Raw genomic sequence first — 19,425 nt, 5'->3', positions numbered from 1 at the left:
GCAATGTAGTCCAGTGTGGTAAGCGTGCATACAGACCATGCGGTTCAACTAAACACAACATGGAGGAAATAAATAATTAAACCAATTACTACCAGGTGAGTATTACAAGCCACGGGACAAAACACACTGCCGGAACACCCCCTAATGTTCTGGCAGAGAATGTCCAAGCAGATATCCTGACCTGCTAATTACAGGTTATTCTGAAGCTCTCCACGTGTGGTCCTGGCCTCTTGGTCAACTCTTCTGATAATTCTTTTCACACCTCTGTCAGAAATCTGTAAGGAGCACCTGGTTGTGGCTGGTTTATGGTGAAATGATGTTCTTTCAGTTTCTGGATTATGGCCAAAACAGTGCTCACTGGAATATTCAGAGGTTTTATGAACATATTACCCCAATCTTATCCTCATTGCTTTGGCTCCCAGACAAAAAGGTATTTTTTATGATCTGTCATGCCTACTTTGATCAAAAGGCTACAGCAGGGGGCAGACCGTGGAGTGGTGGGATGCTTTACATCTCAGAAAGCCGTCATGTCTGATTACGATCATACCTAAAACTGCTCTCTCTCTCTCTCTCTCTCTCTCTCTCTCTCGCTATATATATATATATATATATATATATATATATATATATATACGTATATATATATATATATATATACGTATATATATATATATATATATATATATATATATATATATATATATATATATATATATAGTCACTCCCAGTATCCAGACAGTAAAGCTGTACACTCCCAGTATCCAACTTAGAGGTAACAAATGCATGAACTAGTGTTTCTGCATCATAATGACATCATATCTTAGCAATATTTCTGAGACTGCTTTTTTTGACCTTCAGAGTTGCAAAACATTTTTTGCATTGATTTGTATGACTTATGCATAAATTTGCATACATTAAAATCAAAGTCATTGCACTCATTTTACAGACTAGACCCACACCACAAGTACACCCAGTTTGGTAGAGTTGATGTCATGCTGCTGATCGCCAGTAATCTTGCTTGTGTCATTAAGACAATATATTAAAACAGACTGAACAGGCTTAATGCATTTTTACTGAGCGGCTCTATCTCAGTATTTGTAATAGTTTTAGTAGTTATCATGTCACACGCCTCACTGTAAGCACTGTTGTTTATGTTCTAGTTTATTAGCTTCTCTTTACCAACCTTATGTTGTCCTGGAAGTCATGTGGCTTATATGTGTCATGAACATGGGAAGAACGCGGACCCAAACGCAGGATAGCCAAATCAACAGGGTTTAATAACAAAGGAAACATGAAATATGACGGACTAAAGACAGGAGGAAACATAAAACATGACACGGCGAGGCAGGTGGGCGGAGCAAAACACACGGCGGCGCAGCCAAAGAGAGCCGAGCGACGTCCACAAAAAAATACTCCCAAACGGCCGGTCCAAGCTGCAGCTATCCTGCTGGGTCCTGGTGCGGCGGAATCTTCTGTCATGAATGCGGGAAGGAGGCGGACCCAAACGCAGGATAGCCAAATCAACAGGGTTTAATAACAAAGGAAACATGAAACATGACATGGACTAAAGACAGGACAGAACAACAGTAGATTCCGCGCTGCACAAGGCAACGCGGCACAGTTAAATACACAGGGTAATCACAGTAGGAAACAGGTGTGTAGACAGGGATGAGCAGACGAAGGCGGGGCAGATATGTGACGAGGAACGTAAACAGATGCACATGGCCAAAGTCCTGACAATATGCTGCATGTTTATTGCCTCTTGTGCACAGTTCATAATGGTTATCAACTTTTTTCTTTCACTTGTCTATATTATCTGCTCATTGCCAATAACTCATTACCAATTCCTGGCAGCAGTTATCCAGAGTAAGATGTTTTCTACCCTAATCTGATTTATATAGGTAGATGGCTGTCACAAAACAGCCTTAAAGAAATTGAAATATAGATTTAGATTCATCCCTAATTAGCAAATCCCTAACAACCCGAATCCCTAACAAACACACTAATGACAGTATTAAAGAAGTTCATTTGGAAACTTTGTATGAAACAAAGGTATTTTTTGGAATAATTTGAAATAAGTTGCTATATTAGTCAATTAAATTAAGAAATTAAATAATACCTAAAAATATATTAATATGGATTTGTAGCATAAATTAAACCAAAGTTAAACGAATAAAACAAATTATAAAGTTATAACAAATTAGAACATAAACATGGTCAAATGTTCTTAATGAATTATGCAGTAAATTTAAAACAAGATAAAGTAAACAGTGAATAAACACTGTTAATAAAAGGCACTGCTTAAGGAGTGAAAAACATTTATTTTAATGCACCCCCATCAACTTTCCCTTGACTCAAACCCCCTGTCATTGTAAGGGTCATTTCATTAATTTCCCTGAGTTTTAATACTGAATTCTTGTGTTTTCAGGCCACGTGTTAATTACAATAAAGAAAATGGCTGTAACAAAATACAAAAGTCCAGGTATTAAATATCTCTAATAAAAAAGTTTCTGAAAAGAACGTATATTATTCAAAGCTTTATTATTGAAGGAACACTGCGATTATAATTTGTTAATTAGATTTTATCAAGATTTTCAAGAAACAGAGATGCAAATATCAGGACCAGGATGAATCCATCACTAAAGAAGAAGTACAATCAAATGTCAGGAGCAGAAAACTCTACAATGGTACTAAAAATAAACAAAGTGTTTAGAAATAAAAAAAAAAACCTCACACATCTTGTGTGCTAAACCTAATACACCCTGAAAAACATACTGGTGCAGGTATAACCATTTTACATCCATACTACAGGAAACTACACAATCCTGTTAAACTGAAAATGGCTCCTGGTACAGTGCAACCCTAAAAAATGTATTACAATAAAAGTCACAAAACCAAGAAATACAAACCCTTAGAGAATCCCCCATTTTTAAATGGTAACAACACTAAAGTTTATTGTACATATTTGTGTAAAGATAGGTGACATTTTCACGCCTGCATCACAAAGTCTTCCAAACCCAGGGCTTGTGCCTCCTCTGGGGTTAAATCACTCTTTAATGTCCTTCGCACTAAGAGAGAAAAAGAGAATAAGAGAGATGGATCAGTATATAATATAGACCGGGCATCACCAAATGGCGGGCCGAGTGACGGGTCTGCCCTGACCCGTTAAAATTCTAATATTATCATATTAAGCATCTCCTTGTTATAATCTAATATTATAAGATTATATAAACTCTTTGATATTAATAAAAAGATAAATCTTTTGTCCATACGCAGTTAATCTAGTTATTACAGTTAATCTAGTTATTACAGTTAATCTAGTTATTACGACAGGAGCGTCATCAAAAGCCAAGCCAAAAACAGATTGTTTCTGTTCCATACTCCAGAGCAGAAGGTGGCAGTAATGCACCTAATTACGCTGGCAGGACAATTAAGATCCAACCTGCTGACAGGACAGTTACATGTCCATGTCTCTCAGTAGGAACAGAAGATGGAAAGGGAGTAAGGAGAGGTGGAAAGGAGAGAGGGAAAAGGGAGCTGCTCAAAGCTCTGCACTTTTCTGTTATTCAGTAAATTCTGCCCTGTTCTATTTGACCTGAAATGTCCTTTAGCCTAAAGTTCCTGTGTTATTAATGTAGTTAATGTTTAAAAAAGCGGCAGCTCAAAAGTCTTCTGTTTCATTTTGTTCTTAAAGATTAAAAGCACTTTTATTTTATTCAGAAGATTCTGAATGTTTGACATGAAATCTAGGCCCTAAGTTCAGGCTGCACAAAGCTGTGTTTGTACTTTATTTATTTTATTCAGAAGAAATTCAGTGTCTGTTGTCTGTTACTTGACACAGAGGAAAGACGACTACAGGATTGTTTTACATCCAAGTGCCAGACAAGTTCAGCCTGAAAACACGGAATTTAACACTAAATTATATAGAAATGTGTGTTATTGAGTTTATTAACATGAGGTGCACTGTTTTATGTGACAATATAAGATTCGGACATTTGCTGGGAGGAAATTTTAGTAACTGGACCTCTGAATTTTAATTGAATACCCCTGATATAGAAGGACTCTCATTTGGCTCATACTGACATATTACAGTATATAAACTGTGGTTGGATGGTACGTAAATTACCTGATTTACGGTTTGCACGCGAGCGTCTCCGTTCACGCAGTTGGGTACGATCTTGTGAATTTTGTGTAGCTGATCGGACTATTCGTTCCATGATCTCATCAGCTGGATCATCAGTCATGCCATCTTCATTTGCTGCTACTAATGCAGTACGACCTGGATGTAACAAATATTTCACTGGTATGTCAAAATCTAAAAAGGAATATAATTTCTTTATGATCTCCATAAATGTCCCACCTGTACATTAGAACTTGTACCATTAGGACCTTGGAATCAACTGTACCATCTATAACTCAGTATCTTGCCACACCTGTACCAACTGTACCTCAGAATCGTGCCTATCCTATAATGTCCGTACCTTAGAATCTTACCTCACCTGTACATTTTTACATTTTATGGCATTTGGCAGATGTCCTTATCCAGAGTGACTTACATTTTATCAAATTTTTATATAGTAGAGGGTTAAGGGCCTTGCTGAGGGGCCCAGCAGTGGCAGCCTTTCAACCTTTGGATCAGTAGTCCAACACCTTCACCACTAGACTACCACATCCCCTGTAATAGAACCTGCACCATCTGAGCCTCACCTGTGCTGTCTGTACCTAAGGACTTTCTTTCCCCTGTTTGCATATGTACTTTCAGAAAGTGTTACTACTTATTATAATAACTAATGTATACACATTTTGTCACTACTGTATGTCCTCTGTAGGTATTTGTTTCTTACTTCTACTGGGTCTTGTTCTTGTCCTTGTGCGTAGTCCTGGTACTCCACACATCTCAGTCCTGCTACCCTGCTGGCTTCTCTTTATTATTGCTGTCATACTTTCATGCTCTGCTGCATCTTCCTCATGGTTCAGTCCCTGCACTTCATTTTTTCTTAAAGTAGGGACATTACTACTGCAGCTGCTACCGACTCTCTTATTCACCTGTATAAAAAAATATAATACCAACCCAAACACAGATAAATGACCAGCAATAATCCAGTAAGATCAAGGTGTGATGTTTTAAACTGTAATTATTTTAAGCATATTTTACAATAATTAGAAGCATGTGAGTAGAATGTGGGATTTAGATAGGGATCTGTCTTAAAATATGCATATATGTAAATTATAATAATTAAATCCAATCAGATTATAATTAGTATATCCATCATAAACCAAACAGACAAAAGTTACATGCTCTCTCTCTCTCTCTCTCTCTCTCTCTCTCTCTCTCTCTATATATATATATATATATATATATATATGTAAATCTCATGTGACATTAAAGCACTTCTGTGTCACTCTTAATGTACCAGTTATCATTAGCAGTAATGGAATTCTAACACATAGCATGGTTGCTAATTACACTGCACAGACGAACAGACGAACAGTGAAAGACACAAACAGAGTCATACCCCATTCTCTTCTTCATCATCAGTCTACAGAGTAAATGAGAGGGGCAGAAAACAAAAACTGCATCATGAAATGAAACTGATGTATTCTAAATATTCACAACATTACAGGCCAAAACACCCACAGATGATGTCATGTGTTTTATGTTTTAATATATTGTTGTTTTTTTACATGTATATTTGTTTCAAATATATAATATTTCCCTCACTTACTTTCTCTCTGTAGTTTTCCTCTAGTTATATACAGTATATGACTTTATTACTTTGTGTTTTACTGGTATTTTATTCCTAACTACAATTTATAAAATTTTAAATATTGGCATTCAAGTTAGTAACTTTAGATTTTGGGTCTTTTGCCTCTTTTCCACCAGAAAGAACCGGGTGCTGGTTCAGATCTAGTGCTGGTGTTGGTTCAAAGTTGGTTCCACTGGAGAACCTTCTAAGAACCGGTTTGCCTTTCCACCGAACCTGCACTCAAACTGCCGGTGTCGGTGGTAAAGGGGCATTTGTGAACCAAATTTAAGGACAAAAAAAAAGGGTATTAGTGTACCCTTTCAAAGGCGCTCGACGCCGTGTCAACGCTGAAGCTATGGGAACGCTTCTTTGAGAAAGTTGTGTTCAAGCTCTGTGTGCACACACCAATTTAATGGCTCCGATAAGACACATGACGAAGGGAATAAAAAATATTTTAAAAGCAATAGGGGAAAAAAGACATGTTGGCGAGCTAGCATTTTAAGAGGTGTGTGCAGCTGTGCCACAGCTATAATACAGACGATGACACACACTCTCTTAGCGTTGTTTGTTTGGGAGAGGAGCATGCCTGGTCGGACCTCAAGGGATGCATGCATTGTGAGAGGTTTCCTCTGTGTAAACTCCCACTTGGCTATTTTCTAGCTAAGTGTCTGTGCCTTGTGGTTCAGTTCCAGCATCCACTGAGTTGGCATGGCAGCATCGATCATTGGGTTTGCAGGTTGAGTTGGCAGAAGCAGAAGAAGAGACAAGTCCTTCCTTTTTCTTGCCCTCTCCCCGACTCCGATCTCTCCATTTCAGATTTGAGAGCTCACATGGCAATTTTTTCCCGACCCGGAAGAGAGTATGTTGCTGTCCTTGTCGGGCTCTGAGAAGCTGAATGTAGGCAAGGAGGGGCTTGTAGATCTGCTAGTGTACGGGTCTGTCTCCTTCCTTTCCTGGTTGTGACAGAGCTCTGCAAAGCCACAGATTTTGTACTCCGTGCCACCACGCAGAAGGCCCATGCCATGGGCTGTTTAGTGTCTGTGAACTTGTGTCTTAATTTAACAGGTATCAAGGACAGAGATAGGTCCTTTCTTCTGGATGCCCTAATTTTGCCTAAGGACGTGATTGCCAGTCAGCTTTGAATTTAGAATATTTTTTCTTTGAAGCTGCTAGGGCCAGACTGTCAAGCGAGAGAATAGCTTAGGTCTGTCATCTCAGCCAGGCGGGCTAAGAAGAAATCCTGATGCTAGAGGGCTAGGGTTTCTAGGTATGTCCTCCCCAGGACAGCTTCCACTATGTCCTGCCGCCTTTCGCATTTCAGGGGTCATTGGGGTCTGCCCCCACTGATTTTTCTGGCATAGGTCTATACCCTGGGTCAGCACCATCACCCTTTCAGGGTGACAAGGATATTGTGCTGAAGCTTATTGCATTGCAGCTCAGGTCCGAGGACATTGTGTACTTCCATTTGGTCTAGCCCTATCACCACTCACATAGTGCATGGATGTGGCCCTGGCACCACTGCATCTCCAGGGTGTACTGAATTACCTGGACAGCTGACTCATTCTGGCCCAGTAGAAGGCTATGTTGGCCAGTCATTGCGATACTGTGCTTGCCCTTATGAGGTCTCTAGTCCTCAGGTTGAACCTAGAGAGGTGTGTGTTTTCTTCTTCTCGGAGAATCACCTTTAAGGGGATTAGTATAGGATTCCACCACGATGCATGTATGTCTCACTTTCACTTGAGTGGTTTCAAGTTTTGGAGACTCAGAGAGTGCTTGGCCATTTCAGATGTGGTTCAGGGGTGCAGGCTTTCATCACACCAGCCATCCCCACAGGTTCATAAGGATTATGCACCATGAGATTTATACCCTTTTTATGAGGAAAAGACCCCACATCCTGACCTTGGGTCCATCTTTAAGGGCATGTCATCATAGCACAATTCTTCCCACAGATGCCTTACTTTCAGGCTGGGGAGTGGACCTTGACTCCCTCATAGACAGCACTCCATTGGAGACCCCTGTCAGGTAAGATCTCCTCTCTCAGGCGCAAGGGGCAATCCTAAACCAGCACCCCAAGATTTGGAAGCTCTGGGTCTTGCCCCCGAGTGGGACCAGTTCCTAGAGTCAGGTCTCTCATCTGAGGTCGTGGAGACTCTATTGAATGCTAGGGTTCCCTCCACTAGGAAGTTGTATGATTTGAAGTGGAGGCTTTTCTGTATGTAACCTAGTTCCCTAGGAAAAGGAACGAGACGCTGATTGCTTCCCACACCCCAAGTGTCCTCTCACACTTCCTTCAGACAAATAGAAGTTGGAGTAATGTGACTTATATGCCATTTTATGGATACATATTACCTTTGTCACGTGTCGCTGTGTCTTGTTCCCTTCTCAGGGAAATGGGTTACATATGTAACCCGGTGTGGTTCATCACTTTTTAATTTATATTTTAGTCCAAGTTCACATGAGATCAGGATTTCCACCAAGTGTACCCTTCTATCCCAGGTAAGATTAGCTCTGCTTTGGGATTTGCTTTGTGAAACTGAACAATTTGAGGTTGTTGCTTTTACATCTGACATTCTAGTACCTCAGGATCTGGATGTTGCAAATAACACAATTTTATTGTGTGGATTGTGTGGTCCTGATGGCTGTCTGAATGCTGACCTTGTAAATGAAGATTTATACTGTTTTTCTGAAAATTAATTGTTGGGTGAAATGTGCTGGATTCCCCCAAAGGTTTTTCACTTTTATCTGACAAATTTTCATATCTTTCTGAATCAAAGGTTCCAACTGAAGTCATTGGTTGAGTCATAACTCCTTTTAATTATGTCAAGACAAAAATCATAGAATGTATGCTTCAAGTCCATGTCATATGACTTGAGTCCACAGTCCATGTAAAACAAAGGATTAGCGAATTGCTGAGGACAAAAACACACCACCTTTGGCTCATAAAAAAAGTACATAACCTTTATCCAATGCTTCCTTACAAGTTTCAGTCAATTACTCTATATTACATAAAATATTTAACTTTTTCATTTTTTATTTAATTATATTTATTACAAAATAAAAATGCAGTCATATTGTAGTGACTCACTGTAGCATGGATATCCATGATCATCTTGCCACGAGTTCTGTTCCTTTCACGATGGTCGGCTCGTTTCTGTTTCTGCTGGAGTATTCTCTCTCGTGTAGTTCGGTACTCCAGTGCAAATTCACTAACAATTTTGCAGAACCGATTAATGCTGATGTCACGAATTCCAGATACTGGATGTCCCAGAAATAGCAAGAAGACATGGAACCTGTAGCAATTTACAAATAATAGAGTAAAATGCAAATAGTTGGATGTTTCCTTTTGGACATAATTAGGAACTTCATAGAAACCATTAAAATTCTATGTGCACTGATGGTGTGAATTCATTCTGAGAAAAAAAAAAGAAAATTAACTAATATGTTATTATGCTCAGAATGTGACACATGAGCATGTTTCAAACCCGTCATGATCAAAGAGCACATAGTATGTGTGTGTGTGTGTGTGTGTGTGTGTGTGTGTGTGTGTGTGTGTGTGTGTGTGTGTGTGTGTGTGTGTTTTACCGGTTGGTAATGCGACGATGTACAGTTTTCAATATGATAATCCTCTTTGCACAATCCTGCAGGAAGTCAGTCAACTTCTGCTTGAGTGCTGGTTTCATCTCATGTTTGGCAATCAGCTTTAAATTTTCCCAAGATGCTTTACAACGGTGTTCTAATTGTGCCAGATTCTCTTGCAGCAAGTCAAAGTCTACCTGGAGAAACATGTAACTCTTCTCAATACCCTGGTCAACACAAAAGAGCTTGCCTTACAGTGAGCTAGCAAGTATGAATTTCCCAAAATGACCCAGCCATCCGCAAAATATGGGAAAGTCAATTGTTTTCTACTAACATGTATGTAAGCTGCTCTGCCAAAGGGACAAAAGACAGTGCAGGGCAAGACAAACAAGACAGAAAGACAGTGTGGGACAAAAGACAGTGCAGACAAAAATGACTGTATGTTCCACAATATTGCGTGCAGTAATACTATAATGAACACAGTGTTGTAGCAGCAGGTCCCTGAGATAGTGTAAAGAATTGTTCAAACCAGCAAACGACTGAAATATTAGACAGTATGTGCAAAGAGCAAAAAAGGCAGGAAGTCCAGGATACAGGTGCAGATGGAGGTGTTCAGTCCCAGCAGCTCAGCTTCCCAATCAGGTGCTGAGGGATGATTGTGTTGAATGCTGAACCAAAGTCTATGTACAGCATTCATACATAAGTGTCCTTATTGTCCAGGTGGGTGAGGGCTAAATGAAAGGCTGTGGCAATGGCATCATCCATGGAGCGGTTTGGACGATACGCGAACTGTAGAGGGTCCAGTGAGGGGGGTAACTGGGTCTTGATGTGCCTTATGATGAGCTTCTCGAAGCACTTTATAACGATGGGTGCGAGTGTGACGGGATGATAGTCTTTGAGGCAGGACACCGTAGACTTGTTCTGCACATTCCCTGAACACCCTGCCAGGAATGTTGCGTGGTCCAGCAGCATTCTGCAGGTTAGCCCTGCATAGAAAAAGCTGGGAATGTTTGTGTAGACATGATCCAGCATGTTTTCCCCTCTTGTTGTTAAGTCCACATACTGATGGAATTTAGGAAGCACTGACTTGAGAGTTGCATGAGTAAAATCTCCAGCAATGATAAACAGTCCTTCGGGGTGAACATTCTGCAGATCACTAATAGCCCCATAGAGCTCAGATAGCTCCTCTTTAGCATTAGCGCTGGGGAGGAATGTCAACTCCGACACTGAAAACCGTAGTGAATTCCTGTGGTAAATAAAATGGCCTACATCTAACAGTCACAAACTCTACTGATGATGAGCAGTAACTAGAAACAGAGTTCTTACACCGTTCTGTGTTTCTGTCGGCTCTATATAAGGTGAGCCCATCTAGCTGAATGGCGGCGTCCGGAACTCTGTCACTGATCTACAGTACGTCTCCATGAAGACAAAGACGCAGCAGTTTCTAAACTCTCACCGTGTAGTGCACTCAAGTCTGATGTAGTAGAGTTTATTGTCCAGGGAGCAAACATTAGAGAGTAGAATGGATGGTAAAGCCGGCCGACTAGGGTTTGTTTTTAGCCTTTCGGTGTCCCCTCTCCTGGTCTCTGGTATCAGGTGACGCCGAGGACTGGAGGCCTCGTCTCTCCGCAGCAAGCCGAGGTCACGAAGCCTATAGAGCACATCATCGTGCAGGTTGGTTGTTGCATGATATCTGTACTTTATTCGTTTCTGACGGTTGTATACATGAACACCGCTGTCTCTGGTGTCCATGTACTGGAAATAGTCGGGCTAAAAACCATAAAGAAAACCGTAAAAAAACGTAAACAGCACCATGTTGAATCTGGAGTGGCCGCTGTGTGCTACTGCCGTGCCGCCATATCGGAACTGCTGATCTCATGGAAGATGTTCATGCACAACAGTTTTTACAGCTTATATAGAATGGTGCAATAACAAAAAACATCCAGCAGCAGTTTTGCAGACAGAAAATCCTTATTGATGAGAAAAAAAATCCTTATTGATGAGAAATTCAAGATAGGTTCAAGCTGACAGAAAGGCTTTAGTAACTCAGATATCAACTCTGCACGATTATAGTGAGCACAACAGCAGAGCACCATATTACTGTCCACTTCTGTCAAATAAGAACAGACATCTGAGAAATTCTGGAACACTTATTGATGATTTATCTGATGACAAGGGATTGAACTGAATAAGCTGGTGTATTTGTATGTGTGTGTACCTTAGCAGAGCGTGTAATTGCACCGATTTCTGAGTATAGGTCTGTGCTATCTGTGAAGTTTTCCACTACTGCAGAACAGACATGGTGAAGCAGAGATTGTTTATGAAGTGTGTCCTTCACTTCTGGAACCTTCTCCAGGTAACTCAGCTCAAAACCTTTAGCCTACACACAAACATACACAAATTCCGAAATTCAAGTAAGCAACATGAGGTATCTGAAGAATTGTCATGAGTTTTGACATTGGATTTAAAAAGAATTCAATATTAATTATGAAACCATTTGAACAACTCTGGAATCACCGGATACCCAAAACTAATTTGTTTTGTTAAACAATATTAATTCTGTTAACATTACTAAATGAAATAAATACTTTACTCACACTAGATCCATTGAGGAAGTTGCCAATACCAAGCACGGCCGAGAGTATAAAGCGGAATGTTTTATTTTTCTCCAGCTGCTCCATGCCCTCCTTCAGGTCCTGTAAAGGTTCTGCCACTTCCTGCCATAAGGAAACACCACAACTAAGCACTTTTAAACTGAAACAGAATTATTTAAGCAGGGATCATCAGCAATACCTATGAAGAAACAGCCAAACTCTAAATCCACCAAACACACACACAAAATCCGATCCCAGCCCCCACAACACCACCACACACAAATACACACATAAATACCTTCTCAATCGTTTCATAGTCCATTTTGAAGGCCCAGAGGTGGAGGCGAGCACAGAGTTCACTGATGGAAGAAAGAGTTAAAAGGAAGGACTCGGCACTGCCCAGAGGAACATCAGGACTCATCATTTGTGCTTCCTGAATTCTCTGCTTCTCCTCTTCAGTTGGAACCATCATCAGTAGCTTCTACATAAGTGACACAAAGAGCACTGATTGTATGTATACTCTACAGAGTGAATAATTCACCGTAATACTGTAAACATAACGTCTCTTCACCTCAATGCCCTCCTTGTTGAGTGCATATTCGTCAAAATTGAGTATTGCAGATTTGATGGTTCGTGGTGGAGGGAGCACAGTGAGCCCGATGTTAATAGCATTACTGCGTTTGGAATCCAGGACAATTATCTCTTGCCTTTTACCCTCCACCGCTGTTTTCTAACAAACACAACATACATCTGTGAACGTCACATAGATATATTTCAACAAAACAATCTCTAATAAGCACCATTAAACAGGAAGAAATGCATGATTCAAACATATACAAAAGAGTGTGTGTGCCCTGTGATGGGTTGGCACTCCGTCCAGGGTGTATCCTGCCTCGATGCCCGATGACGCCTGAGATAGGCACAGGCTCCCCGTGACCCGAGAAGTTCGGATAAGCGGTAGAAGATGAATGAAATATATACAAACAGCATCATTTCTAACTTACAATTTTAACACCATACTCAATCAAGCACACACACTCTAATACCAAAATACACAGAATTAAAACACAAGCATTATACTACTACATCAGTACTACACGTCAGACACCAACATTCTCCAATGTCCAAATTCCAAAATATTCAAAATCCAACATGAAGCAATAGTCTTCATAAAAGAAAATAAATCAACAGAGAGGAAGTTCTTAAATGGTTATCATAAATGTTTAGGTCAATAAATTCTCAAAAGGTAACATTCTTAACTGAATTCAGAACCAAACACCAACATTGTCCAATATTTTTGGATATTCTTGATTAAAAACCAACATTCAGCAACAATCTCCATCAAACATCAACATTCCCCGGTGGCGTTACTTAGTGCAGCTTCTGACACCATTGATTCACTTTTCTAATTGAAAGGCTAAATGTTGTTGGTGTTAAGGGGACAGTTATGTCGAGTCAAGTCAAGATGTTATTGTCATCTCAGCCATACTGTATATAGCTTCACAACAGAATTCTGAAAAGGTTTGGAGATTTTTAAAATTTAAAAAAAAATGAAAACGAAAAGACTTTCAAATCACTTGAGCCAATATTTTATTCACAATAGAACATAAATAACAAGTTTAAATTGAGAAAACGTGCACTTTTATTCACTAAATGAGCTCATTTCTAATTCAATGCCTGCTGCAGGTCTCAGTATAATTGGGACTGGGTCATGTTTACATGGTGTAGCATCTCCTCTTCTTTACAGAACAGTTTGAAGACATCTGGTCATTGAGGTCATGAGTTTTGGTGTTGGAATTTGGTCCCATTTTCCCCTGATATAGGTTTCCAGCTGCTGTAGAGTTTGTGGTCATCTGTGATGGACATCATCTCTAAAATCTTTATACAGTAATCCCTGTTCAAGGTTCGCGGCCTCAGTGCTTCGTTGATTTTTCAAAAATATTCATCGAAAAATAAAAATTAAAACAACTATTTATTATCACCTGAGATTTCAACCATGCAATTCCATCAGTATGTGGTCTTTGCAACAAGAGGGGTAAACTTTCCCAAACATTCCCAGCGCATAACACACAAAGCCCCACCCACACTTCAGCTACTTAGATCACATCTCTATTATGCTAATTCCAGCATACTAACCACTCATCAGACGGTTTAAACTGGTTCTGAAACAGGTGAAAACCTGGCCAGCAGGAGCCACCTCTGCTCTTTAGGACTGTGTTAAGTGCACAGCCTGGCACAGGGAAGCTGAAACCAATGATTATTTTATCAACTTGTATCAACCAGATACATGGACAAGTGAATTGATGACCGTCACTATCCACTCCAACCAGAAGTCTTGGACGACATTAAACCCACTGCTGAAGTTTAGAGACTCTGCCTTAAGAGCAGGTGACAAGGTGGCCCAAATGACGGCAAGGGCCCAACTGTCCCGAGCCATCAGAGAGGCAAAGTGCCAGACAATCCACAGCCACTTCCATGACAGCAGTGACACCCAGTTGAACACCCACCTCTGCAACTGGATCCTGGACTTCCTGACTGGGAGACCTCAGTCTGTCTGGATCATGATCATCCAGCAACACCACAACGAGGTCCCTCAAGGCTGCATGATCAGTCCTTTGCTGTTTACTTTGCTGACCCATGAATGTTTTGCAATACACAGCTCAAATCACATCAACAAGTTGGCTGATGACATGACCCTGGTGGGTCTCATCAGCAAGAACAGCAAGCCAGCGTACAGAGAGGAGGTCCAACAGCTAATAGCATGGTGTAAAGCCAACAACCTGTCTCTAAAAATCGTCAAAACTAAAAACAATGTCAGGAATGGCTTGGACTATTCCCTGCCTAGACACAAGGGGGACATTCTGGAAGGTTTGTCTGGTGCCATGTTCTTGTACACATGTTCTTGTACATGGGTTTTGTGTGTTGTTGTGTCTCCTGCTTTCTGTTTTCCTGTTGTCTTGTTGTCCCCACAGTTTTCTGTTTTCCCAGTCTTTTTGTTTTCTTAATAAAACCCTTTTCATGTTATCCCAGCCTCTGGGTCTAGATTCTATCCCTGAAGACACCCCCTTTTCATGACAGACATTGTTGTAAACTTCAGAAAAGAAACAGCTTCCTGTGCAGCTAGATCCTGAGCTTCCTGTCAGGCAGATGCCAGGTGGTCATAAGTGGCAACAACATCTCCTCACACTGGAACCAGACAGGGCTGTGTTCTCATCCCTCCCCTGTACAGCTCCAATGTTGTCATCAGTTTTTGTGGCTGGAACAACGGTATCATAATGAAATGGCCTACAAATGAATAGATGTACAAACACCCCCACTATGCTGCTTTATGACTGCACAAACTGTTTTCATCTTCTTTTCACAATGTCTGAACAGGATGTCTTTATGCACATAAAAATAAACAGATTATTTTCCCAGGTACTTCCTTGTCACCATCACCTCTGGAATTCCCACACAAATAGTCTCCATAAATAAAAAGTTACAGAACATAAACCAAATTACAGAATTCTTACCTTAGTTACATTCAATTCTTTGGATTTGCTCTCAAACAAGTTCTCCAGTTTACTTATGTCCAGTTTGACTGCTTCCAGTTTTGACCATAAAGACAAGTGTCCACGTCTTAGACCCAGAAACCTCCACTCATCCGGCCTCACCTCACTCCAGAACAGACGGATTGTCTTCTTCTTCTTCTGGAAGAGAGGGACTTCTGGCTGAGGGGGTGGAGGTGGGGCTGGCCATGCTCCAGGGGCAGGGGGCGGTGGGGGAGGGGTCATGTTGAAGGGACATGGAGGAGGGGGAGGAGGGGGTGGAGCCAGACCTTCTGACCCAATTATATCTCCTGAATAAAGGATGTCCTGATCATCATCATCAACCAAATCTGTAAAGTCAATGTCTCTGATGCGTAGCTCATGAGGCTCTGTCATTAGATTCTCCCACATTTGGTCAGATTCTCTTTTGGGCGTTTGAAGTGGTGCTAGAGGGAGGAGGGGCTTCTTTTCTTCCTGCAACTCAACTGGTGGAGAGCTCAGGCCTTTGACAACGTCTCCAAAGCGTTCAGCAAAAGCTCGTACTGTTCCACACTCGAGCTTCTTCTCACTGCTGTTTTCCTCACTTACATTAGACCTGCCCACCACAAGGGACTCCACACTGTCATTTTCTTCTGTACCAGCTTCCTTTTCAAGGTCTGCCTCCTCCTCTTCCTCACCAGGTTTCATGCTCTGTGAGTAGAGCATGTCTATCATAAAGAATTTGCTGTTTAGGATGTCTCTACATTGCTCACTGGTAAGACCTGCAATAATAATAATAATAATAATAATAATAATAATAATAATAATAATAATAATAATAATAATGTTACACAAGGATGTTACCTATATAATATTTAAATTACTTAATAAGAATTGAATTATATTTTTTGCATAGTGCATTATTAAGAAATATTTTATAACTTTTGCATCAAACACAAGTAAATCTTAGTTAATTACACGTTTATCTTCCATCTTCTCCATGTTTTTCTTCCATCACTTGTATCTTTGTTTCTCTTTGTTTTTTATTCCTTATTCCCAAATCCCTCCCCTCCTCCACTATCTAACCTCCCTCATCTGTCTTTCTCCATTTACCGGTTTTATCTGAATACCACTTATCTTTTCTCCCTTACCTGTCTCTCTCTCAAGAGTGCTGCTAGATGATGAGATACTAGATGCTGAGCAATTATCCTTCTCGTTCACTTCTTCATTCTGTCGTTCTTTATCGCTCAAGATTCCACTGTCTTCCACTTCTGCATCCTGAATATTGGTTTCTTCCACTTCTGTGTCAGTCCTGTCCTCTTCCTCTACAGACTCCTCTACCTCTGCTGCTGCCTCTTCCATTACCTCATCAACACTAATCTCCTCTTGTTCCCCTTCCGGTTTGTTTTGTTCAGGTTCTGAGATGGTGAGAGACTCATCTGATACGAACTCGTTGTCTGAAGAAAAGCCAAAGAGAACAGGAAAGTGTTTGGTTGTATATTGGTGCAAAAAACCTTCACAGGTGAAATGTTATGTTTGACGATGATCAATTCAATGGACACTGTCACAAATCAGCTTTACAGGAGTCTGGATGTAAATTTTAATTGAATTTAAATTGACCCCTAATTTGTGTGGCAGAGATGGCAGTGATATGGAGAAGATCCCTGAAATTATATGAAAAAGAAACCTTGAGGAAAACCAGGATGAAAAGAGAACCTCATTCTCATCTGGGTGACACAAGAAAATTATAAATTATTATAAACACTGAGAGTGGGATTATAAATCATTATAAACACTGAGAGTTGGATTATAAATCATTATAAACACAGAGAGTGGGATTATAAATCATTATAAACACTGAGCTTGGGATTATAAATCATTAAAAACACTGAGAGTGGGATTATAAATCATTATAAACACTGAGAGTGGGATTATAAATCATTATAAACACAGAGAGTGGGATTATAAATCATTATAAACATTGAGTGGGATTATAAATCATTATAAACACTGAGCTTGGGATTATAAATCATTATAAACACTGAGAGTGGGATTATAAATCATTATAAACACTGAGAGTGGGATTATAAATCATTATAAATACTGAGAGTGGGATTATAAATCATTATAAACACTGAGAGTGGGATTATAAATCATTATAAACACTGAGAGTGGGATTATAAATCATTATAAACACTGAGAGTTGGATTATAAATCATTATAAACACAGAGAGTGGGATTATAAATCATTATAAACACTGAGTGGGATTATAAATCATTATAAACACTGAGCTTGGGATTATAAATCATTATAAACACTGAGAGTGAGATTATAAATCATTATAAATACTGAGAGTGGGATTATAAATCATTATAAACACTGAGCTTGGGATTATAAATCATTATAAACACTGAGAGTGAGATTATAAATCATTATAAACACTGAGAGTGAGATTATAAATCATTATAAATACTGAGAGTGAGATTATAAATCATTATAAATACTGAGAGTGGGATTATTGAACCCAAATTCCAAAAAGTTTGGGACATTTTTAAAATTTAAATAAAATAAAACTAAAAGTTCAGTACTCACAGTTCAGTAGTGAGGACTTTATGAGATTCTTCACTAATAAAATTAAAAGCATCAGGAACACAGTAGGTGATGTTCTACATGTGAGAGCAGCTTGTGACTCAGTCTCACATAAAGCTCTACACTCACAACTACACAGCTTTATATGTACAGGACAGGAAGAGTTAGATAAACTTATTACTACAGCTACATCATGTTCACTAGACCTCATTCACACTAAACTACTGACAGAAGTGTTATATAAAGCTGCTGAGTCTCTTCTTAATATCATTAACTCCTCGTTATCTTTAGGTTACGTCCCTAAATCCTTCAAGTTAACAGTCATTAAGCCCCTCATTAAGAAACCTAATTTAGATCCTAATGAACTATCAAATTACAGACCTATCTCACACCTTCTGTTTATGTCTAAAATACTAGAAAAGTTTGTGTCTGTTCACTGAGCTCCTTCTTACAGGAGAACAACATCTCTGAAGAGTTTCAGTCAGGTTTCAGGCCCCATCATAGCACAGAAACTCCTTCCTTTACCATCTAAGGGAGTTTTTCCTCCCCACAGTCACCTGAGTCACCTCAGACTTGTTCATTGGGGATAAATACATACACATTTATATATATCTAATATTAATCTTGTATTCTGTATGATATTAATCTTTATATTATTCTTTATAATAACCGTTTGTTCTGTGTGTATGTTCTGTAAAGCTGCTTTGAGACAATGTCAGTTGTAATAAGCGCTATACAAATAAACTAGAATTGAATTGAAAAAGACATAAACATGAACATAAATAACATAAAAACTTGTATCCACTAAATGAGCTCATTTCTAACTTGATGCCTGCGACAGGTTTAGCAACTATATAGGCAGCCTCCAAGTGAGCAGACTGTTGTTCACTAATGGATGCATGAAGTTTGTTCATAACAAGCTTGAAATGAGCAGAAAGAGTACTGCAAAACTGAGAAATCCGGAGAGACGCTGAGCGTTGTGATGCGCTCATGCTGCCATCTTGGTCTTCATCAAAATAACGGATAATAATAAAAGAATGTTAAATCTGGACTCATCTGACCATAGAACACTACGGCGCTTCTGGGCCGTGTTCACATATGGCTTCCTCTGTGCATGTTACAGCTTTAGGTGCAGATGGAAGGCGGGTTGTGTTCACTGCAGGGTTTCTGTAAGTGTTCCTGGGTCTATTTAGTGATGTCACTGGCACAATCATCATCCGATGAGTGATTCATCTGAGGGCCCGAAGACCACAGACATCCAGTAAAGGTCTTTGGCCTTGTCCCTTACACACAGACATTTATCTATGTTCTCTTGTGAATAAAATATCGCCTCACGTGATTTGAAAACCTTTTAGTTTCCATTCTATTCAAATTTAAAAACATTTTCAGAATCTGTGTTGTAAATCATTACT

General features: G+C 39.7%; 1 protein-coding gene across 2 annotated transcripts in view; it reads right to left on the bottom strand.

Moving 5' to 3' along the window:
* Positions 1-2,522: 2,522 nt before the first annotated feature.
* The window catches only part of fhod3a (formin homology 2 domain containing 3a), a 59,620-nt gene continuing 42,717 nt past the window's right edge, over positions 2,523-19,425 (bottom strand). For both annotated transcript variants that reach the window (XM_047820114.1, XM_047820115.1), the window contains 12 exons: positions 16,575-16,880; positions 15,430-16,205; positions 12,489-12,647; positions 12,216-12,398; positions 11,921-12,040; positions 11,542-11,703; positions 9,330-9,520; positions 8,833-9,037; positions 5,517-5,540; positions 4,845-5,046; positions 4,127-4,279; positions 2,523-3,068 (listed from right to left, as the gene is read on the bottom strand). In XM_047820114.1, coding sequence (XP_047676070.1) covers positions 2,989-3,068; positions 4,127-4,279; positions 4,845-5,046; positions 5,517-5,540; positions 8,833-9,037; positions 9,330-9,520; positions 11,542-11,703; positions 11,921-12,040; positions 12,216-12,398; positions 12,489-12,647; positions 15,430-16,205; positions 16,575-16,880 — 2,561 coding nt within the window. In that variant the 3' untranslated portion in view covers positions 2,523-2,988. The remainder of the gene's footprint in view (positions 3,069-4,126; positions 4,280-4,844; positions 5,047-5,516; positions 5,541-8,832; positions 9,038-9,329; positions 9,521-11,541; positions 11,704-11,920; positions 12,041-12,215; positions 12,399-12,488; positions 12,648-15,429; positions 16,206-16,574; positions 16,881-19,425) is intronic.

This window comes from Tachysurus fulvidraco, chromosome 10, assembly GCF_022655615.1.
Source record: "Tachysurus fulvidraco isolate hzauxx_2018 chromosome 10, HZAU_PFXX_2.0, whole genome shotgun sequence".
In the NCBI taxonomy this organism is placed as follows: domain Eukaryota; kingdom Metazoa; phylum Chordata; class Actinopteri; order Siluriformes; family Bagridae; genus Tachysurus; species Tachysurus fulvidraco.
The sequence above is the reverse complement of the archived record's forward strand: the minus strand, read 5'-3'. Positions and strand labels throughout refer to the sequence as shown.